Genomic DNA, 21,348 nt, shown 5'->3' with positions numbered 1-21,348 from the left:
AAAGCTTCTCTTAGGTTCAAGCGCTCTCCCGTCTCCTCGCTAACCTGCCCCAGCGTGCCCACGCCGCCGCTGTCATCTCGCCGCGCCGCCGCCGTCCATCACCCGCCACCGTCTGTCATCAACCCTTAACCTCCCCGCACCCCTTGGCGGCCAATTCCAGACGCGGGGGCCTCCTCGGACATCTGCGCGCCATCCGTCCATCTAACCCGTTTTCCATATCGCTTATCGTCACTTGGTTGACTTTTGGTGAAAGAAGCCGGGTCGACCTCTGACTGGTCATCGGCCGATCACGAGACGGCATTTGGATTTTGAATTAAGCCTCCTCTGACAGATAAAAGAGCAGAAGCAATTCCGCGAGGGAAACAATACGATTATTTTCAAGTCGAGTTGCGTCGCCACGGCGACATTTGTCAAGCGGCGCAGTTTGCAGGTGTGCAAAAATCGAACGTTTGACGAGTGATCGGGTGTCAGATGAGGAGGCGCCGACATGGCGTCTGTCATCAACACAGCTGGAAGGGGACACCCCCGAAAACACACACAAAGGCGCCGCTTCATCTCATTGAGCAAAGTGAAGCATGCCGACTATTAAAAGAAAAGAAATCCAAACTGTAAATCTTCCCAGATTAACGTGGGGTTAAATTAAAATCACAATTTTGAGATTCAAGCAAGACAACGTGCTTTCTGCTCGTGACGTGCATCATCGGTGACACACACACACGAGGCTCAAGTAGGTGTTAACGACTGCTGAGGCTGGACCTCTTGGCACGGAACCCCCCCCACACAACTACACACGCGCACATACACAGATTTATTTTTGCACACCTCTTCATCGTTGGGGCTGGTAATCCAATCTGAAGCAGGTTTGTGTTTGCGAAACTGCGGCTTCAAATCAGCTCTGACAAGACGAGCACCGCTCGCACCCTGGGGCTCATTTGTGTGTGCGTGCGCGCCTGTGCGTGTTTTGTCCTCGCCGAAGCGCTATCTATGCGACACTCGAAACAAGTTTAGACCTTTATTTTTACTGAAATTTGCATGTGTGTGTGTGTGTGTGTGTGTGTGTGTGTGCGCGCACAGGTTCATTGTCATAATGAATCTCCCTCGCCATGTATTTTGTTTGTGTTTACTGTGTGTGAGTGACAGTTGGGGGGGGGGGGTGTAGTATTTCGCAATGGCTGATTTCTACCGGATGTTGATTTCTATTAGCAAGAAAATTGCTGTCATTAAATTGACTCATTATTTCTATTCTTAAAACGAAAATGTGTGAAGTGAGTCACCGCAGCGACAAAATGTGATGGACAGCAAATAAAAGTAGCTGGCATGAAAGCAAGTGTTTGTGTAATTAATTTGTGAGCGTGTGTGTGTGTGTTAGAATGGGTCCATGTGGTGAAGGAAGCATGTGGGTCAGGTTTCCAGGGACTGCTGGCAGCTGGCTGTGTGTTTGTGTGTGCGTGTGCATGTGTGTGTCCGTGATGGGAGTCAGCCATGATTGAAGTAATTATTACAACAGTCCCACTTGTACTTTCTACTTTGTGCTTTTAATTGACTACAAACAGACCTGAAGTCACCTCGTAACCTGGCAATGCCACCCACATCCCAGAATGCAACACTGCAGAGGACGCCATGACAGTGCGGAGTCTTTCATTTCGAATGGAACGGACATTTTTAGCTGAGGGAAAAACGTGTCTTTTTTTTTTAAGTGCATATATTAAAAGAAGTTCTTGACTTCCTGATTGCTTGGTTGCCTTGGGGGAGCCCCTCCCCCGCCCCCTCCCCCCCTGGGGAGACACAGATAAGCTGCAGGGCAAAAAGAGGAAAAAAAGTTTGTCCCCCAGGTCGTCTTAGCCTGCAGAGGAACTCCCCGAGAGGCGGAGCCCGCAGGGAGAGGTGTCACGCTGGAGATTGACGGACGGTCTGAGGAGACGCCAAGTTTCCTAAGAGCATTCGCCACGCTGTCTTTCAAAATGACTTTGTTCAAGTCTGAATTTCAAACTTTCAACGAGAATAATGATAATAAATCGGCGGCGGGCCGTTCTGGTCCCCGAGAAGGGGGCGACAAAGCACTACTTTTGTCCAAATGAAGCGCCACTAACATGGTCACTCAGCAACAAGACGCCAAAGCACCACTTTTGTCCAAATGAGGTTCCTTCAAAATTTTCTCATTTGAAAGGTTATTTAATCTCATATAAAACATTTTTATAATTTTCTTTGTCACGTACGTTTTTATGGATTTTTCAGTTCAATTCAAAAACATTCCCCACGCAAAAATATCAATAATTTTTTTTTTTGCTGTCGAAGGATTCGGAAAATGTGATTGCCGTTTCCATGGTTACCGTTTGGACTCTCGGCTCCATGGGACGGGTACCGATGCTGATTGGACGACCTTGTCCTAGTTGGCCTCGCCCCAGGCTGCGGCTGATTGGCTGTCGATAAGCCATTAGGACATTCCACGAACAAAACCGAACAGTGAGAACACGCGCACGACTACTCTCAGCCTGGATAACGCCCCCTAGAGGCCATCGAATGCATTACAGACAACAGGAGCACTTAAGTTGAAGTCATTCATATCAATTGCTTGAGCCACAGGTGCTCATCTGGAAGCTAGCATAGCATTAGCAAGCATTCACGCTAAACCAAACACGTTTTTCCTGTGTGTGTGTGCTTTGTTCTCCTTTAAAAGGTCATTTCAGGGAGCGTCAGCATGTGGCCGCCATAATTTATCCCGCGGCATTTTTGCACGCGCACAAACATTAACACACACACACACACACACACACCAGCGAGAAAACATGCATATCGAGAGTGGTGTGATCAATGCTTGTGACAATGACAGACACACAAATGCACTCTCTGTGAAGCTCAGCTGCCTCCAGGACACACAATCCGATAGTGTTTGCGCTTACAAACACACACACATCTACACACACACACACACACGGACTCACAGCAGTGGCAGGTTGCTTCGCGCCTTTGGCGAAATCCACAAATAAAGACAATAGAATAAACCTGTGCGACAAACCTCGTGTGTCACCTCGGGGCTCACACACACACACACACACACAAAAAAGCAGCGACACAACCGGACGTTTGTGTAGTCGCAATGAGCTATTAATATTACTTAACAGCTTAATGAGGGAAGAGTCGGTCGGCCATTCCGACAGCCACACTTTTGGTACAAAGACTTGTGTTGCTTGTATTGATGCAATCAAAGGCTTGCTTGAAATAAGTTTTTCCATCCATAAATTAAAACAAAAGACCAAAAAAAACTTTCTCGCTACTGTGTTCAGAATATTGTTGTGCGAAATAATAATCAAAGTCATCCTCTTTGTGTGCGCACTTTGAATTTTCCTGGCCGCGATTTGGGCTCGTTACGATCCTTTTGTCTCGCTGCGCTACTGATCGTTATTTGGCTGAGATAATCGTTTCTCTCGCGCCGCAAAGACAACGTTAAGGGATTAGAAATGACTGTTTGTCTCTGTGATCAACTCATAGCTTTTTTTTGTTTGTTTTTTAACTCAACAGTAGATGAAGAAAAGAAATCTGGATTCTCTCTCAGTCACAAAATGTCGCCAGAGGCTTGTTGGCATTGAGGAGAAGCGAAAAACCCTTGCCTCCGTCCAGATTTTGACACAAATGAGAACAAAATTTCACACAGCATCTCAGTCGAACTATTACCGTAATTTTCGGACTATAAATCGCGGTTTTTTTTTCATAGTTTGGGTGGGGGGGGGGGGGCGACCTATACTCAGGAGCGACTTATATACATATATATGTATTTTTTCACTTTTTTGGGCATTTTATGGCTGGTGCGACTTATACTCCGGTGCGACTTATAGTCCGAAAATTACGGTACGTAATATCTGTACTTTTTGACATGTTTGTTTGATTTATGTGGGCTTAGCGTTTTTCAAATGACCTTCTGTTTCCCCTTTTGGTTCGCTTAGCTTGTCTTCTGTCGATCCCAGACACGGTGGCGACCAATCAGACCCTGACGTGGCGACACATCCGCCCCCGGGTTTGACCGGTGACAAAAAGCAGAGCGCCTCAATCAGAGCTGGAGTTTACACCACGTTCAGCAGCGTGTCCCACAAATCACACAAAAGACGGCCTGGCCCGTCCGCCGTAACAAAAACAAAGCTTCCGGTCGGAAGGGCCCGAGGGTCTGGGCGGCAAAAGCGGGACCTCGGGGTCCAGGTGAGCAAACACGGCTAATTAGCGCAAATAAACAAGAGCCACGCGGCTAGCTTGCGCTGATTGAACAAACGTGACCTGGATGTTGAGCCGCCGCCCAGATGGGGCCAGTTTAGAGTCGCGCTTCAACATTTACTTTGCTGGTGGGATGTGAGGTTATGGCGGGCGGGCGGCGGCGGGAGCAACATCTGGATGTCGTTTCATCTTGTCAAACAGGACGTTGTCATCCTCGACACTCGGCTGCTTTGTTTTGAAAAGGGCTCAGTCTCAACTTTGCGCTTTGGATGAAGACCACATCAACCTTATGAAAATGACATCGATGGAGTTGAGGGGGAAGAAATTGACATTTTTATGGCCATGTGGAGGCCCCTCTTGAAATTTACATTGAAGCCTCCATTTTATGGTCACTTTGGACATTTTTTTAGTTCAAAAGATACTTTTTTCTCCGCCTCGCTGATTGCTACGGTACGCCGGTGATGTATTAAGAGTTACACTTCATTTGTTAGCATAAACGCACCCTCTGCTTCGAGCTAAATCACCAATCAGTGCAAAACGACTCTTGGCTTCTTCGTTGACGTGAAGCGAATGTCGCAGCTGATTGGTCGAAGCAAACAGGCACAAGGACAAACAAAGTGCCTGGAACAAATAAAAGCACACACTTGATGAAAGTGACTGTCAATGCCAATGCAGCAACACGTGTGTGATGTTTAAGTGCACACACACACACAAACAAACACACGCTTGCACACGCACGTGTCAACAAACCACAAAAGTGGAAAAATATGCAAGAAGTATATAGCCGACTGATTTAACTCCATAAAAGTCTGTCACTGACTTGTATAATAGCAAAAAAATATATATTTTACTTGTTGAATCAATAGCAGTGATAGTGTTTAATGTTTAATTAGTGTTTAATTACATTTGCGAACACGTACGCGCACGCACGCACGCGCATGACTTAGATGCAAAATAAGTTCAGATGGGGAAAAACTATTAATTAAATGTTAATATGATGGGACACTGTAAATCGTTCAGTCCAAAATTCATGTTGCTCCTACCTCTATGTTTGTGGATCTTGACCATCACCTCCGCAGGCTCCGGCAGGCTGCGCGCCAGGAACACTCTTCCGGAGTCCCTCTCGATCTGCACCGGCGAGTCGGCGTCGGAGATCACCTCGAACCATCGCTGCTCGAATCTCCGGTCGGGCACCGTGAACACCACGTCTCCAACGTCGGCTTGATCCGGGACGCTCACGGCGTACGTCACCTCCTCGGCCAGGGCGCGCGACCTCCGCTTGGCCGGCCGACGCACCAGGACCTCCAAGACGACCGGCCCTCCGACCAGCGGCTCTTTTCCGCCATCCTTGACGTAAAACAGGGTGGTGACTCGACTCAGTCCGCGGAGGGATCCCACCAGCGTCACCTGTCCAATTTCGGGGTCCACGCGGAGCAAGTTGGACTCGGGTTGTGCGTAAAAACTGACGCGGCCATTTACATCGGCGTCTCCGTCTTTGGCGTGGAGCCGGATCAACTCGGTGCCGAGCGGGGTGAACTCGTCCACCTCCAAGGTTCTATTAGCGGTCGTGAAGTGGGGCGCGTTGTCGTTGACGTCCGTCACCTCCACCTGGATCAGCACCGGACCCCAAGCACACCGCTCTACAGTCAGCTCGTACATGGCGATGAACTCTCGGTCCAAACGTTTGGATGACACCAAAACCATGTGTCGCCGGCGTCCGTGGAGGTGAACGAGACGGAAGTCGGACGCGTAGCTCCCTTTCAGCGTGGCCCCACTACCGGCGCAGACACCGACTAGTACCGGCACAGCCACCCCGTCCACGGGCGTCCCGGCCGGGGAGTTCTCCGCGATTCTTCCCGAGTTGTGAGACCGACGAGCGGAGACGGGAAGCAGGTGGACCAAGAGGAAGAGGAGGAGAACGCGCGGGGATACTTCTTTTTGGACCATATTTCCATTAAAAAAGAAATAAAACAACAAATTAACTTCTATACTCTCAATTTTCAGCCTTCTAAAATAACGACTTTGTCAAACTTCCTTCATTTAAGTCCCAAGTCTATATTTAAAATTTTAAAATCCATCCTCTGCGCCATGGGAAATAAAACAGTTTAACATGATGGTTCTCTGAGTTGATAAAATTTCAGAATCTACCAAAGTGAGACGTATCTCGCTAAGGAAAGGCGAGTTTGAACATCTCTGGATGGAGAGTGAGTGGAATGGGGGGGGAGAAGGAAGACCGGCAGAGGGAACCCAACGGACTCCATGTGGCTCTGTAGGAAACGCCCACACCACGCGGAAATGAGCCAATTGGAGAGCAGGATGGAGACTTGATTGACAGCCAGCAAAAGCGAAATTCGGGAGAGAGAAAGTCACATTTGGTACCAGCAGTGTTGGTTCGTGGTGTGTTAAATATATTTTTTTTTACATCCTAATAACAAAATATGCGGTGGCTCGTTTTGCTAATCAAAGTTGTCTTTTTTTTTTTTTTGCTCCGACCAACCAATCAGAGGATGGAAACACGATGATGTCATCAAGGCTCATTTGAAAGCTGATTGGTTAAAAAAAACATTTCAAATTGCTAATCAAGTTTAAAATACGGCGGTTTGTCAGATTTGATTGACAGGGCAGCATATTGATGCTGTTCTTTGATTAGGGGGGAAAAAGAATCTTAACATTCGCATACACAAGTGAATACACTGTTGGGAATTGATTAAAAAAATTTCATGGAATCATATTAGGTCACTGCCACTAATAGACTCGAAACCTTTGATTGACATGGTACCTAACAAAGTGGCCTGTGTTGTATATTTTGGGCTAACGCATGTTCCGTAGGGGGAAAACTCCGGGAGTGGGAGGGGCAGCTTCGGGGACGTTTAGTGTTGTGATGTACGGCCTGTGAACGGACGGTGTTGAAGAAATAAAGCAGTATTCATCACGTCGTTGCCCGAACCTTCCTTGCTACCTCAGAACCCGGAAAGTAGTAAGGACATAACAAAACTGGCGACGAGGACGTCTGGACTGACGCGTGTTGGCCGGATTCGTCTCGACGGGTGGAGTGGATTGGTGGACTGTGGCAACGTCGTGAGTAGTGTGGCGAAGAAAAAAAAGAAGAGTGGCCTGCTGAGGGGAGACGTCTGTAGGGCAAGCAGTGCCATACAAACAGGAACTTGTAATGGCCGGAATGATTGGCTCAATTGGTCCCTTTGACGAAAGTGTTGAACAATGGGGCTCGTATACTGAGCGTTTCGATTACTTCGCCATGGCTAATGATATAAAGGAGGAGAAGCTGGTGCCCACGTTTTTGAGTGTAATGGGGCCGAAAACGTTTACCTTGCTACGTGACCTACTGCAACCAGAAAAGCCCGGCAGTAAAACATACCGAGAAATAGTGGATGTACTGGCAAACCATCTTTCACCGAAACCCCTGGTAATCGCAGAAAGATTCCGATTTCACAGACGCAGCCAAGAAGAGGGCGAGTCGGTCACCCAGTTTGTGGCGGGCCTACGCAAGCTGGCTGAACACTGTGAGTTCCGGGATGTGTTAAATGACACTTTGAGAGACAGGCTGGTATGTGGACTTAGGAACGAGGCAGCACAGAAGAGATTACTCACAGAAAGTGACTTGACTTTGGAGAAGGCCATTAACATCAGTGTAACAATGGAAATGGCGAAAAAGGAGGCCCAGCAACTAAGTGCTACAGAAAGAGTGCACCAACTCAACAATGATAAACCGAACACGCAAGGGCCATGTTTTCGCTGTGGTAGATCTGGACATCTTGCATCAACGTGCTGGTGCAAAGAGATGGACTGTCGTAACTGTGGAAAAAGAGGGCACATAGAGCGGGCGTGCCGAAGTAAACAGGACATGGACAAAAGCTCAAGGGCTGGGAACAGAAGTGACAATATGAAATATAAACAAAAAAGGCATGTGCGCACCGTTTGCCATGATGATGGAAGAAATAGTGATTCTTCGGAGGAAGAAGTGCCTGTAAATACTATACGAGCGATGAATGTAGGTGAGAGCTCAGATGGCTACTGGGCTGAACCCAAGTTGGAGGGACATGTGGTGAAAATGCAGATAGACACAGGATCAAAGGCATCACTAGTGTCACACAAGATCTACAGGAAACTCATGAGGCACCTTCCACTACGTCCATCAGACACAGTGTTTAAGGCATATACGGGACATCGAGTGCACATGGAAGGGATGACGGATGTGACTGTTCAGTACCATGGGCGGACAAAAAGGCTTCCCCTTTATGTGACCAAGGGAAATCATCCTGCCATAATGGGGCGTACATGGCTACAGGGAATCCGGCTGGACTGGCAAGCGATAAGGAAACTGTCACACCGTTCCTCTCCGCTACAAGAAATACTCGAGAAACACGAAGAGGTTTTCCGTGATGAATTAGGCAGCATGAAAGATATAACCGTTAAGTTACATGTCAAACCTGGTAGCAAGCCTGTGTTTATGAAAGCTAGACCAGTACCATACGCCATCCGATCCAAGGTAGAAGCTGACTTGGACGCCCTGGTCAAGAATGGGGTTTTGGAGCCGGTGACCATCAGTGAGTGGGCCACACCCATCGTTCCCGTACCAAAAAAAGATGGGGGAATTCGGACCTGTGGAGATTTCAAGGTAACACTTAACCCGGTGTTAGCAGCAGAGCAATATCCACTTCCCCTAATTGATGACTTGTTTGCTGGACTGAGTGGGGGACAAAAATTCAGTAAGGTAGATCTCAGTCAGGCTTACCTACAAATGCATGTAGAAAAAGAGTCACGTGAAATGTTGACCATTAACACACACAAGGGTCTCTTCAGATACTGCAGACTGCCGTTCGGCATCACGTCAGCCCCGGCACTTTTTCAGCGAGCGATGGATCAGATCCTTAGTGGGTTGCCTGGGGTACAGTGCTACCTTGACGATATCCTGTGCACTGGATCTACCGATGACGAGCACCTGCGCAACTTGGATGCTACCCTTCAAAGGCTGAAGGACTACGGCTTAAGAGTCCGTAAGGACAAATGTGACTTCTTCAAGCCATCTGTGGAATATCTGGGGCATGTGATCGATGCAGAAGGACTGCACACTGCACCATCAAAAGTGGCCGCTGTCGTGGACGCGCCCCCACCCCAAAACATCAGCCAGCTACGATCTTTCTTAGGTCTGCTGAACTATTACGGACGCTTCATCTCCAATCTGTCATCACTGCTTCAACCCCTGCACGAACTGTTACGCCGAGACAAAACGTGGAAGTGGACAGCCAGCTGTCAGGAGGCTTTTGAAAAGGCTAAAGGAGCGCTGACTACGTCCAAGGTCCTGACGCACTTCAACCCATCACTTCCACTGCAGCTCGCCTGTGACGCCTCTCCTTACGGAGTAGGGGCGATTCTCTCTCATGTCCTGCCGGGTGGTGAGGAAAAGCCAATCGCTTTTGCATCGAGGACATTGAACAAAACAGAGTCTAACTATGCTCAACTGGAACGAGAGGCACTGAGCATTGTTTTTGGAGTTAGGAAATTCCATCAATACTTATATGGGAGGAAGTTTACGCTCCTGACGGACCATCGGCCCCTCACCACCATCCTCGGTCCGCACACTGGAATACCGTCTCTTGCTGCATGCCGACTGCAGAGGTGGGCTTTGTTGTTGTCGGCGCATGCATATGACATCAGGTATCGAAAATCAGACTTCCACTGCAATGCGGATGGCTTGTCCCGATTGCCCTTGCCTGTCACAAGGCCGGAGTCGGACACGGTGGACCTTTTCTACTTCAGGGAGGTGGAGAGAGCACCTGTCTCTGCAGTGCAGGTAAAAAGGGAAACTCGGAATGACCCGGAGTTATCTGCGGTCGTGGACATTGTCGTTAAGGGTCGATCTGCTGGCGATAATGCGAGTCTGAAGCCTTTCCTCGGGAGGAGATTGCAACTGTCTGTCCAGTCTGGGTGTCTACTCTGGGGTAGGAGGGTGGTCATACCACGGTCACTTCGCTCAAAAGTGCTGCAGCAACTGCATTCGGGACACAGCGGAATAGTCCGAATGAAAGAAATAGCGAGAAGCTATTTTTGGTGGCCGAACATGGATCAACAAATTGAAGAGTTGGCCAAAAGCTGTCCATCATGCCACCGAGTCAGGAACAATCCTCCACTAGCGCCTCTTCACCCCTGGGAATTCCCACAAGGACCATGGCACCGGGTGCACATTGATTTTGCGGGACCAGTGGAGGACAGGATGTTCCTTATTGCTGTGGATGCACACAGCAAATGGCCAGAGGTGGCTATCATGAGATCAACCACTGCAGAAAAGACTATCGAAAAGTTAGGGGAACTGTTTAGTCGGTTTGGATCTCCTGCCCAGCTAGTCTCTGACAATGGACCCCAATTTGTCTCACAAGAAATGGCAGTGTTCCTGCAAGCTAACGGTGTCCAACACATTAAGTCGGCCCCCTACCACCCCGCAACAAATGGGCTTGCTGAGAGATTTGTTCAAACCATGAAGCATGCCTTGAAAACATCACAAGGACAAGGAACACTACATCAGAGACTGCACCACTTCCTACTAACCTATCGGAACAGTCCGCATGCCACCACCAAGACATCTCCTGCTAGCCTGATGCTAAAGAGAGACCTGCGCACCACGTTTGACCTCTTGAAGCCCTCAGCAATGAAGGACATTGTCCAAGGTCAGCAGGAAAAACAGGTTAGGTGCAGAGGACAGGAGGGCAAAGGAAGAGTTTTCAAGCCAGGAGACTCTGTGTTGGCAAGGAACTACCGTGGCGAACCAAAGTGGATTCCTGCCACTGTTATTGCGCAAACGGGACCAGTATCTTATACTGTCCAAACGTCTGATGGTGTATGGAGAAGACATGTTGATCAACTCCTGCAGACTCAGTTAGGGCCAGCAGAGCTGTCCCTCAAAGATCTTCCTGATAGCTCTGCCCACGTCAAAACGCCGGTTCCCATACCCTCCCAAGTGCAGGACTCAATCACACTCGCGCCACCAGTCCCAGCTGAGGATGCGCATGAGACAGAGACTCTGACTTCTTCCTTTGCAGAAGCTCCTGCAACAAGTTCACCATTGGTCGACCGTGGAGCTGATCCTGTGCCCCCAGATAGGAGATATCCTATCAGAGAGCGGCGAGCTCCTGCGCGCTTGGACTTATAGGTTCGCGGTTGACCCGAGTTATGGGGATGTTTAGTTCTAGGTGCGTAATTCCGTGTTGTTCATGCATGTTCATTGTAAGGGGGGAGGAGATGTTGTATATTTTGGGCTAACGCATGTTCCGTAGGGGGAAAACTCCGGGAGTGGGAGGGGCAGCTTCGGGGACGTTTAGTGTTGTGATGTACGGCCTGTGAACGGACGGTGTTGAAGAAATAAAGCAGTATTCATCACGTCGTTGCCCGAACCTTCCTTGCTACCTCAGAACCCGGAAAGTAGTAAGGACATAACAGCCTGTCTGTATTATTTATTCATCCTGTTTTTTTTTTGGTCATGGTAAATAAATTTGCCAGATCATTAATCGTGAACACAACAAAGTGTCATCAATACCCGCCCTGACACTTGTGATCAATCTAAATGCTGATTGGCTGGCTCCATTGTGCTCACCATAGATCATGTATTGATCCCCAAGGAGGCAAAGATGGTCGCTCTTGTGTTTTGACTAATTGCTTTGTGATGACATCACTTGTAAGCAACCCTGCAGCGTTTATCCGTCAGCTTAAATGTTTAGAATTGAAGAGGGGGAAAAAAATAAAAGGCCACTTTTGCAGACATGAATGTGTTTTCTTTGCTTTGAAAAGAGTGACAGCTCAAAGCTGCGTCGAGAAGAGGAAGCCCCCCCCCTGGGAGACGTCAGAATTATCTCCACATGTTGGCGGCGGCGGCGGCGGCCTGATGAAAGCTAAGCGACGCTTTCAAAGCGAGAGGCGAGATGGCAAAATGATGTGAAGGATGAATAGAATCACTTTGTTTGCTCTTTCTTTTTTAAATGAACTTCTTTCCATTTAAGCACGAGTAAAAAGAATCACACCCAAATCAAGAGGATTCTCAAACATGAACAAGATTTGAATCATTTAGGAGGTCAAAGGAGACCACAAAGTGACGTCACGTGACCCCACCGTGAGGTCACATGACCGACCTCCTCCATACTTAAGACAGATGCATTTGCAAAATGTCACACGGCGATCTGACAACCGTCAACCTGAGTGACACACACGTGTGTGTGTGTGTTTTCGCAGCAGATGGAGACCAGCCGCCAAATGACACTCGAAATTGTACGCCGTTTCTCCAATCACAGGTGACTGACAGGCAAAGTGTGTGATTATCTAACGCGCACACGCACGCACACGCTTTGAACGGCCGCTAACTTTAATTATAATTGAGCCTGACAAACGAATCAAAAAATGCGGCCGGGTAAAAGATGTGATGGCTGTGGGGCTCGTCAGAGTTGAAGGCGCGCACACGCACACACATGGTGACGCGCACGTGGAGTGGGTGTTTGAAGCTATTTCTTTTCACTCTGTCTCTAATAACGGTGTTTTTAAAGAGCTGTCAATCTAGCGCTGCCAGATACATGATGGGATGCTATGTGATGTTTCCACAGCGAACGACATGAAGGGATGTTTGGATGGACTCAAGGCAAAGATGAAAGTGAACGAACAGCTATATACCGTAATTTTCAGACTATAAGTCGCACCGGAGTATAAGTCGCACCAGCCATAAAATGCCCAAAAAAGTGAAAAAAAAACATATATATGTATATAAGTCGCTCCTGAGTATAAGTCGCCCCCCCACCCAAACTATGAAAAAAAAATGCGACTTATAGTCCGAAATTTACGGTATTTTTTTTTTTCTGGCATCTGCTAAGTCAAACTGGTTTCAAGTGGTCGCTTTTTCTTTTTTTTTCAAGTTTTGTCATTTGTCTGACAAGTCGTTAAACTTACTGTTGTCCATGTCCTTCCATTTAGTCAAATTTGGGAACATTCAGCTAGCTAGCTCATTTCGCGCCTGCTAACACTAGCGGATGTAATATTTGCCCAGAATGAATAAATCTTCCAAATATGGTGAGGCCCTTTTTTTTTCAAAAAGACTGTAAAAATATTTGCAAAATATCTACTTTGTAATTGAAGAAACACAAAGGCAGGTTTTAACACCTTTAAAAGCTTTCATTTACATAAAAAAAAACATTATGTCGTCTCTGCTATTAGGCTTTTACAATGTGTGCTAGTTTCCGAGGCTTGTTTGCGCTATAAAAGCACCTCATGTGCCTGTGTGGACAAAAAAAAGAAAAAAAACATCATTACCATTTTTAATGCGAAGTAAAAATATATTTTGATGTCCTCGATCTGCAGCTGCGGGAGCAACAACGACATTAATTACACGTCGTAAAGGGATTACACGTGCACACTAAAAGGGATAATATGCAATATTGCATGTGGTGCGTTTGCATCACGCGTGCTAAAGCCGCTAATGTGAGTCGGTAAATTAGCTGCAATAAATAACAAGATTGCTTAGCGGGCGAGTGAGGCAGAAAAAAAAAATAAGGTGTGTGTTTGTGTGTATCCGGTGCTCCTCAATTATTTTCTGTTATGCCCCCGTAGGAAGAAAAAAATATTTCACGCCCCCCTAATCCTCCTCAGTGACTATAAATAGTATCAATTGTCTATAAAATTGTGATAAATACACCTTTGCATGACGTATCCTAATAAACACCTTCCCTCAGGAAACTATGGACTTTGAACAAAAGTATTAGGACACAACAAAAGTGGAAAAATAAAAGGGAGTTTTGGGTTTGGTATTTATGACATGAAGAAGATTCTCCCTCTGAATGAGAGTCAAGTCGGCGTGATATTTAAAGGATGGGCGAACGACGCTTTGGCGAGGCCCGGAAGACGTGTGTAGGGAAAAAGATGATCAGGATGAAGCAGACGCTGCGGGTAAGAAGCACTTTGTCAAAGCAGGAAGGCGCAAGTAAAGCTGGAGGCCAAAAAGGAAGTGGCAGGAAGCGGCAGGAAGCCCCGGTAGATACAGAAGAGGATTGCCAGACTGGGGCTATGTTGGGATTCACGATATTATGCCCTGTATAGTGAATTTGCCATTTAGTATGGCTGCAGCACCAGTTATTTGAGGGTGTGCACACTTTTGCAACTACATTATCTCAGTTATTTTTACTTTGCTTCTTCAAAATGTGTACAGGTTACAGGTCACTAGCTAAAAAAAAGTTTTGCATCACAAAAACCTGGCATGTAAACAAGTGTGTGTAGACTTTTGATATTCAAATGATATAAAATTTCAAACATAGCGATTCAGGAGAAGGGAATTAGTGAATGATTCCAAACATATCCAGGAAGCGTCATTTCCTCGCGGAAAGAATAAAAGGAGTCATCTGCGAGCGTGGAATTCCGTCGCCTGATCCGCCATCACCGTCGACTCCGCCGCGCGTGCTAAAGCGCTATAATACGTCCGCCGCTGCGCTACGGCGCCACTTTGATAATGATGATGAAATGCGACGGACAGCTGAGACGCTTCCCGAGAGGAACGCTTTGCTGAGACCGGACAAGGGCACGTTCACGACGGGAGGATCTAAGCGAGGATGGGAATTTGTTTCTTTTTTTTACTGACAGGACAAGCCAAAATGTCACAAAAAGCAACCCAACGCATTCCCAGCGACCCCAAAAATATTCAAAGTTAAACACTGCCACAGAAGCTTGTAACAGCAACATCGGCTCAATGAAAACAATAATTGATCATCACATCCATGTAGTCATTTTCTGATTCTTGTTGTCCAAAATCTTTTTGTTCCGCACTAGCCGAGCGGAAAAGCGGAGGCGTTTCAGAAAGCCACCGGCACAAATGACGTGATGGGAGAGACAGGTCGGAGAGAGAGCGAGAGAGAGGTCGGAGTGAGACAGACCAGAGAGAGACAGGTGGAGGAAAGACAGTCTAAAGCTAGACGAGTGGGAGGGCACATACTAGCATGGCCTTGTAGCATGACGCGTTCCGAAATGTCAACACGCCGTGAAGTCGGATTGAAACAATGTAGCAAAATATCAGAGCTTAAAAGCAAAGTCTGAGCATACTATCGGCGTGATACAGATTAGCTAGCAAGATAGCTTAGCGAGATGTAGTAACAACATATCAGTGTGACGCATTTTAGCAAGCTAGCATAGCCAAGATAATGTAGCTAGCGACAATGTAAAACGTAGTGAAATAGTGTAAGTAGCTAGCGTAGCATGACGTCGTACGGCGCAACATAACGATCTTCGCTAAACATCGGAGTGAAAACGCAGTTTAGCATTGTGAAACATTGTGTAAATATTAGCCTCTTAGCGGTATGCTAAAAAAATGTGCTTATTAATTTATTTATCTTGTTTATATCCCGCTGCCGTCCACTGGAGGCTATACAGTGCTAATTACGACATGGATGTTGCAAATATGGCAGCCGGGGGACGGGCTCGGGGAAAGTGCGTGGGGTCAGCGAAGCGTGAACCCCAACGAATTTTAAAAGCGTCCACAGGGTGATGTTGCGAAGTGACTTCCCCATGAATATTCATGAGGACTTAATGTCACATGACCAGAGGCAGGTTAAATAGCAAAACATTTTAGTTTTAAATGTGTTCGCCCCCAAACATATTATGATACCAGATTTTTGAAAAACTGATAACGATGAAGAACAACCGATCCAACCGATAAAGAACAACAAAATCGGACTGTAACAAATGGCTTTCGAAGTTCACGACTCAATTCTGATTGGCCGTTAGTAAAAAGGCCTTCGATTTCACACAGACTTCTTAATAATGATTCATCGTTTTTCTTTATTGATCCCCGAGGAAATTCCGATAGTGTTTGAGTCAAGCGCGTGACGCTCAACCAGTCTGTTTCATCGGCCCAACTTCTTTCATCTCAGCCAACGTGCCTGGCAGACACAGGCGGCAAAGTGACCACGACACCCGGGGCTCCCTGAACGCACCACCACACGTCTTCCGCAATTCAGCTCGTAAGTCCTGAAATCTCCCGACGACATCACGCCTGTCACAAATTCTCGCGTGCGCACGCGCAACCCTCCGAAGAAGACATCCTGTCTCATCAGATAATTCCCTCCCTGCAGGAAGTGTCATTAAGAATCCTGCAGATATCACACGACTTCCTCCAACTTACAAAAAAGCCGCGTAACTTTTGTTACACTCAAATATTACATACTGTACACTGTCATAAAAAAATGACGTCATTCCTTTGAGTGATTGAACGACATGAAAAATGGAACATTTGCTCGTCACCTGACTGCTGACCGCGCCTGCATTGTGTGTGTGTGTGTGTGTGTGTGATAAATTGGGTCGCAAAGGGCTGGCTGTGCGTGCCTGAGGGCCACTTGTCTGACACCCCCTCCTCGAAACGTTCAGGTTGGTGCAAGACTGCAGCAAAAAAAAAAAAAAGAAAAGAAAGAAAGAAAAAAGGATGGACGTGCTTCCTAGTTGGGGATGAGATGAGCGTGCTGGAGTGGAGCCAGTTGGCGTGGCTTCAAAGAGGTGTGAACGCCAGCGACCGTTTGCACCGCGCTCGGTTTTTCTTTTTTTTGGTTTTAATTAAAATGTGAGGAAATCAATGCTGATGCGATGTTGACGTGGGGGGGGATGGGCTAAACGAAATTTGCAGAGGTGTCTTGACTTGCGAGTTTTTCAAGATACAAGCCGTTACTTGGCCTCATTTTTGCCTTGAGGTACAACGAAACATTTCAAACGTGAGTGCGCTTCAAGCCCTTCCCGCTAGGTGGCGCATTTGTAAACAACTACCGTATTTTCCGCCCTATAAGGCGCACCTAAAAACCTAAATTTTTCTCAAAAACCAACAGTGCGCCTTATAGCCCGGTGCGCCTTATATATGGACCAAATTCCTAAATTTCAACTGGCCCAAAGCATTGTGTCATGAAATCAATCATAAGTGGCCCGCTGAAGACTATGAATCATGACTCAAAAAGACTATGGATCATTATTTTATGATTATAAAGTGATTTGTTTCCGTCTGAAGTTGAAATAAAAAAGATAAAATGGAGAATGATTTGATTTGGATTAAAAATCTGACATGATGCATTAATGGTGCGCCTTATAGTCCGGTGCGCCTTATATAAGGATAAAGTTTTAAAATGGGGCATTCATTGAAGGTGCGCCTTATAGTCCGGTGCGCCTTATAGGCCGGAAAATACGGTACACACAAAAACATGACCTACTTGCAAATAGTGAGCCCGAGTGATTGCTGAAACATCATTTATAAAAGTTTATTGATGACTTTATAATTTGATTATGAACCTGCCATTTATAAAACAAATTACGAGGGTAACCTAAAGTGTGACTCCAAAGACACGCTTTTGACAGAAGCAATAAATCTCCGATTTGCTTTGCTCCACGAGATCAAAATGATTTTAGTTTAAAAAAAAAACAACCTCCTAATTGGTTGTGAATAAATCCGCAAATTAATCAACAAAACTAATGAATTGAAAACAAGTGGCTGCTTGCTTGGGCACACTGCGCATCTGCAGGTGGAGGCTGAAAGCACAATTTGACCAATTTCACGCATGTTTTCTTTTTGCCCCCGACACCGCGTAAGTGTGTGTGTGTGTGTGTGTGTCTGCCTGTGTGTGTTTGCTTTGCGTTCAAAATGAGGTCAAGCGCGATGCTTCCAACACACTCCTTCCCGTCTCTCTAACCTTTAGAGAATCCTGCCGACACTCAGATTAACTCTCAGTGAGGGTAAATCCTGGACGACAGCTCGAGCGTGTACACACACACACACGCGCACACACAACACAACACACACAGGCTCTCAATTTCTCAATCTGGGGAAAATATAAACATGAACTTGAAAGTCTGCAAAAAAAAGTAAAAGCTCAGACGACACAAGCTCTCGATCTGTCTTTAACTTTCTAATGCATACACACACACACACACACATTCAGTGAACTTTGGGGACGTGGAGGTAAAAAGCTGACTCGATTTGACGGGAGGTGTGCCGACTCGGCACAACTGAGCGAGCGTCTGTGCGATTTGACGCCAACCTGCCGCGGCTGTCAGCTCAGAAAGGCTCGACTGGCTTTTTTATTTTATTATTACTACATCAGCTATATCATCTCCGCACACATCTAGCATATTTCTACGCAATCGTAGCGGTTTGAATGTTTGGAATGATTGTAACATTTATGCTAATGTCTGTTTAGCCCGTCTATGGCATTTCACATTATTTGTTAGCTTTAAGCTAATAGACTTAAATCTGGGAGAGAGAAATCATCATTTGGTTTAAAAAAAAAAAAAGAAAAAAATTGGGTCTGGAACGTCACTCCCTTGACAAACGAGGATATAAAATCATTCCCTACCAGTAGGGGGCGTACTTGAGTTTCATCAAGGCGGGACCGTCGCCAAGACATTTGATTGAGAGCTGACCTTGTGGAGCTGACTTATGACCCTTTCTTATTTTATGGCGAGTCATCAAACCTTGCTGCCATGCTCCGCCCACACGCAATGATGGAAAACTCAAATCCTTCGCAAGTTAGCGTTGGAACTTGATCTTAATATACATAACGAGTTTTTAAAGCTCCCTGGAAATTAGCATAATACTTCAAACCAAAATGGCAGACTTACTGCATAACTTCCCGACTTTTTTGTGGGTCTACTCTATTTATACGAATCTACCAAATTTCATGTTGCTAGATGAAACTGTCTGCAAGAGCTGGATTTTTAAAGGTTCAGTGAAGGCTCCCTGAAAATGCCTAAAATCTTTGTGTGTCTTTCGGCGCCTGGCTTCTCGAGACTTTTTTTTTTTGTGGGTCTCCTCTTCACGTCTACTAAATTCGATGTTGCCATGTGAAACTGTCTTAGGGGGCTGAATTTTCACAAAAAAAAAAAAAAAATCGCTACATTGTGTCCCTAAGGAGGATGCGGCAAACACACACACCCGTGCGTACATACAGTAGACACACATGAACACACCCCAAGGAAAGGGATTATTATTATCGCACAACACACACACACACTAGTGGGCAGGATATATTTATTTATTTTCACACTCTACGCACACACACACACATTGATGTGTAATCTCAAGAAGAGGGTAGCAGGCACAAGATGAGGATTTACAGCATCATGTTGCTTTTTCTCACTTCCAATGGCCCCCTTTGCCCCCCCCCCAACACACACACACACACTCACACATAAGCCTGCATGAAATAAGACCCTGTGTGGCATAAATCTCCGCAATGTCAACTTTAGTGAAACCGATCACTCAGCTGCGATGTGATTGGCCGATTCCCAGGAAGTACATATATGCGTACAGTACATTGCTAGTCAGTTTATTTTTAATTTTTTACAGTATGTCCCTGTTTTTTTGCACAGCGTCCATCCTAATCTTGATCTTTTTTTTTTTTTTTTTTTGTTTCCATTCCAGCTCATCGTGTTTGCCATAAACCAAGAAGACTGCAAAAAGGCGGGACGGGATGAAAAAGACTTCAAATAGCACTTATGAAAAATTTAAAGTTCCAATTTAACGGCAGTGCAAACAAACAGCCACGTCAGAACTTTAGCGCGGCGTACGGTCGGCGCAGTCAGGCGGAAGAGGCGGCGGCCGACTTGAAGGTGATGCCACAAGACGGACGAGCTTTTAAAAGAAGAAAATGTTGTGTTTGGTTTTCTTTTGCTTTGGAAGCACAACACTAACCTGTCTTGAAACCCTGTCTTCAAATCTCATTTCTCTCCAGTCCCTAATTTAAATCCTAAACCCTCCAATGTGCTTGAAACCCTAATTTGAAATGAATTCAACATCATTGGAATCCCTAACCTGAACGACATCATGAAGCCTTACTTCTAAAACCCTAACCCTGTTTTAAAACTCCAATTCAGCTCAGAACCAAGACTCCAAAGCCTACCGTAATTTTCGGACTATAAGTCGCACCAGAGTATAAGTCATACCAGCCATAAAATGCCCAAAAAAGTGAAAAAAAACATATATATGTATATAAATCGCCCCCCCACCCAAACTATGAAAAAAAAACACGACTTATAGTCCGGAAATTACGGTACTTGAAATGTGCAAACCCCGTCCTTTAGGACTCGAAACCCTAACTTACCGCTGTCATTCCAGCGTACGGGACAAAAGAGGCTCCACGGCCGGACCGTCCGTCGGTTCCGGAGGCGTGACGACCAATCATTTGGGCGCTTTCACGAGGATAATTTACGGAGGCGTCAGCGAGATGGATGAGGCCGCCGGATGTGGCAACACGGGCGTAAAACTTCCACACACGTACGAGCCGCGCGCACGCACACTCAAACATAAGTCATCTTCGTCAGCGCAGGAGTAAGAAGACGGCGTCAACCTTGAGGCCGCGTACACAACATGAATCAAAAAAAGAAGAGGAAGAAGGCGAGCCAGCGAGGAAATAAATCCACACTTGGATGTTCAGCACACAAATACACAACAAACCACACCATGGTCAAAACCCTGATTACAAACCCTAATCTGAAATAATAATTCGAAACTGTCATTTAAAATAATCATTTAAACATTTAACCTGTCTCGGAAGAATATTTCGAAACCCTACTTTTCGTGAGCAACATACTTTGATGCAGTGATAAAGTTGTGTAGCGGTGATGTCACCGCCATAAGTGACGATTCAGCGGGAATGAATGACTGCTGCAGGTTGTTGTTGATCATTGAAATGTCCAGCGGACGTTTACAAGCACGCCGCCTGTTACTTCATCTTTGTCGTGGATTTACTGCACTCACTCACACACACACACACGCACACAAACTGTGTGAATTATGCTCGATGGCTGCTATGCATTGATCATGTGACTTATGCGACAATATGATCATGACACTCATATTGATATGCCGTAATACAATGATTGCGCATACATCACAACATTAAGCTTGTATTGAGCGCCGTTTGTTTGAGATGTGTCACGTGTAAGAAATTAAATGGAGGATAAATAAAAGGTGTATTGTAATACTTTATCTTTCTGTCTTTCTTTTAATGACTTTAATGAAGTGGTGGTGTTTATCATATGGTGAGCTACTGTAATGGAATGGAATTTAACATGCAGTTTAGGAACGGTCAACATTTTCTATTTCATCCATTCATTTTGGAGAGATGATGGAATAAC

The 21,348-nt window shown here is 46.1% G+C and overlaps 1 protein-coding gene across 1 annotated transcript in view; it reads right to left on the bottom strand.

Annotated features, from left to right (window-relative positions):
- si:dkey-22o22.2 (neural-cadherin) overlaps nt 1–6,475 on the bottom strand; it is a 43,029-nt gene extending 36,554 nt beyond the window's left edge. Inside the window, exon 1 of the mRNA XM_061288345.1 lies at nt 5,247–6,475. Within this exon, the coding sequence (XP_061144329.1) occupies nt 5,247–6,150 (904 nt within the window). The 5' untranslated portion in view covers nt 6,151–6,475. The remainder of the gene's footprint in view (nt 1–5,246) is intronic.
- Nucleotides 6,476–21,348: the final 14,873 nt, after the last annotated feature.

Source organism: Syngnathus typhle, linkage group LG10, assembly GCF_033458585.1.
Source record: "Syngnathus typhle isolate RoL2023-S1 ecotype Sweden linkage group LG10, RoL_Styp_1.0, whole genome shotgun sequence".
Lineage (NCBI taxonomy): Eukaryota > Metazoa > Chordata > Actinopteri > Syngnathiformes > Syngnathidae > Syngnathus > Syngnathus typhle.
The sequence above is the reverse complement of the archived record's forward strand: the minus strand, read 5'-3'. Positions and strand labels throughout refer to the sequence as shown.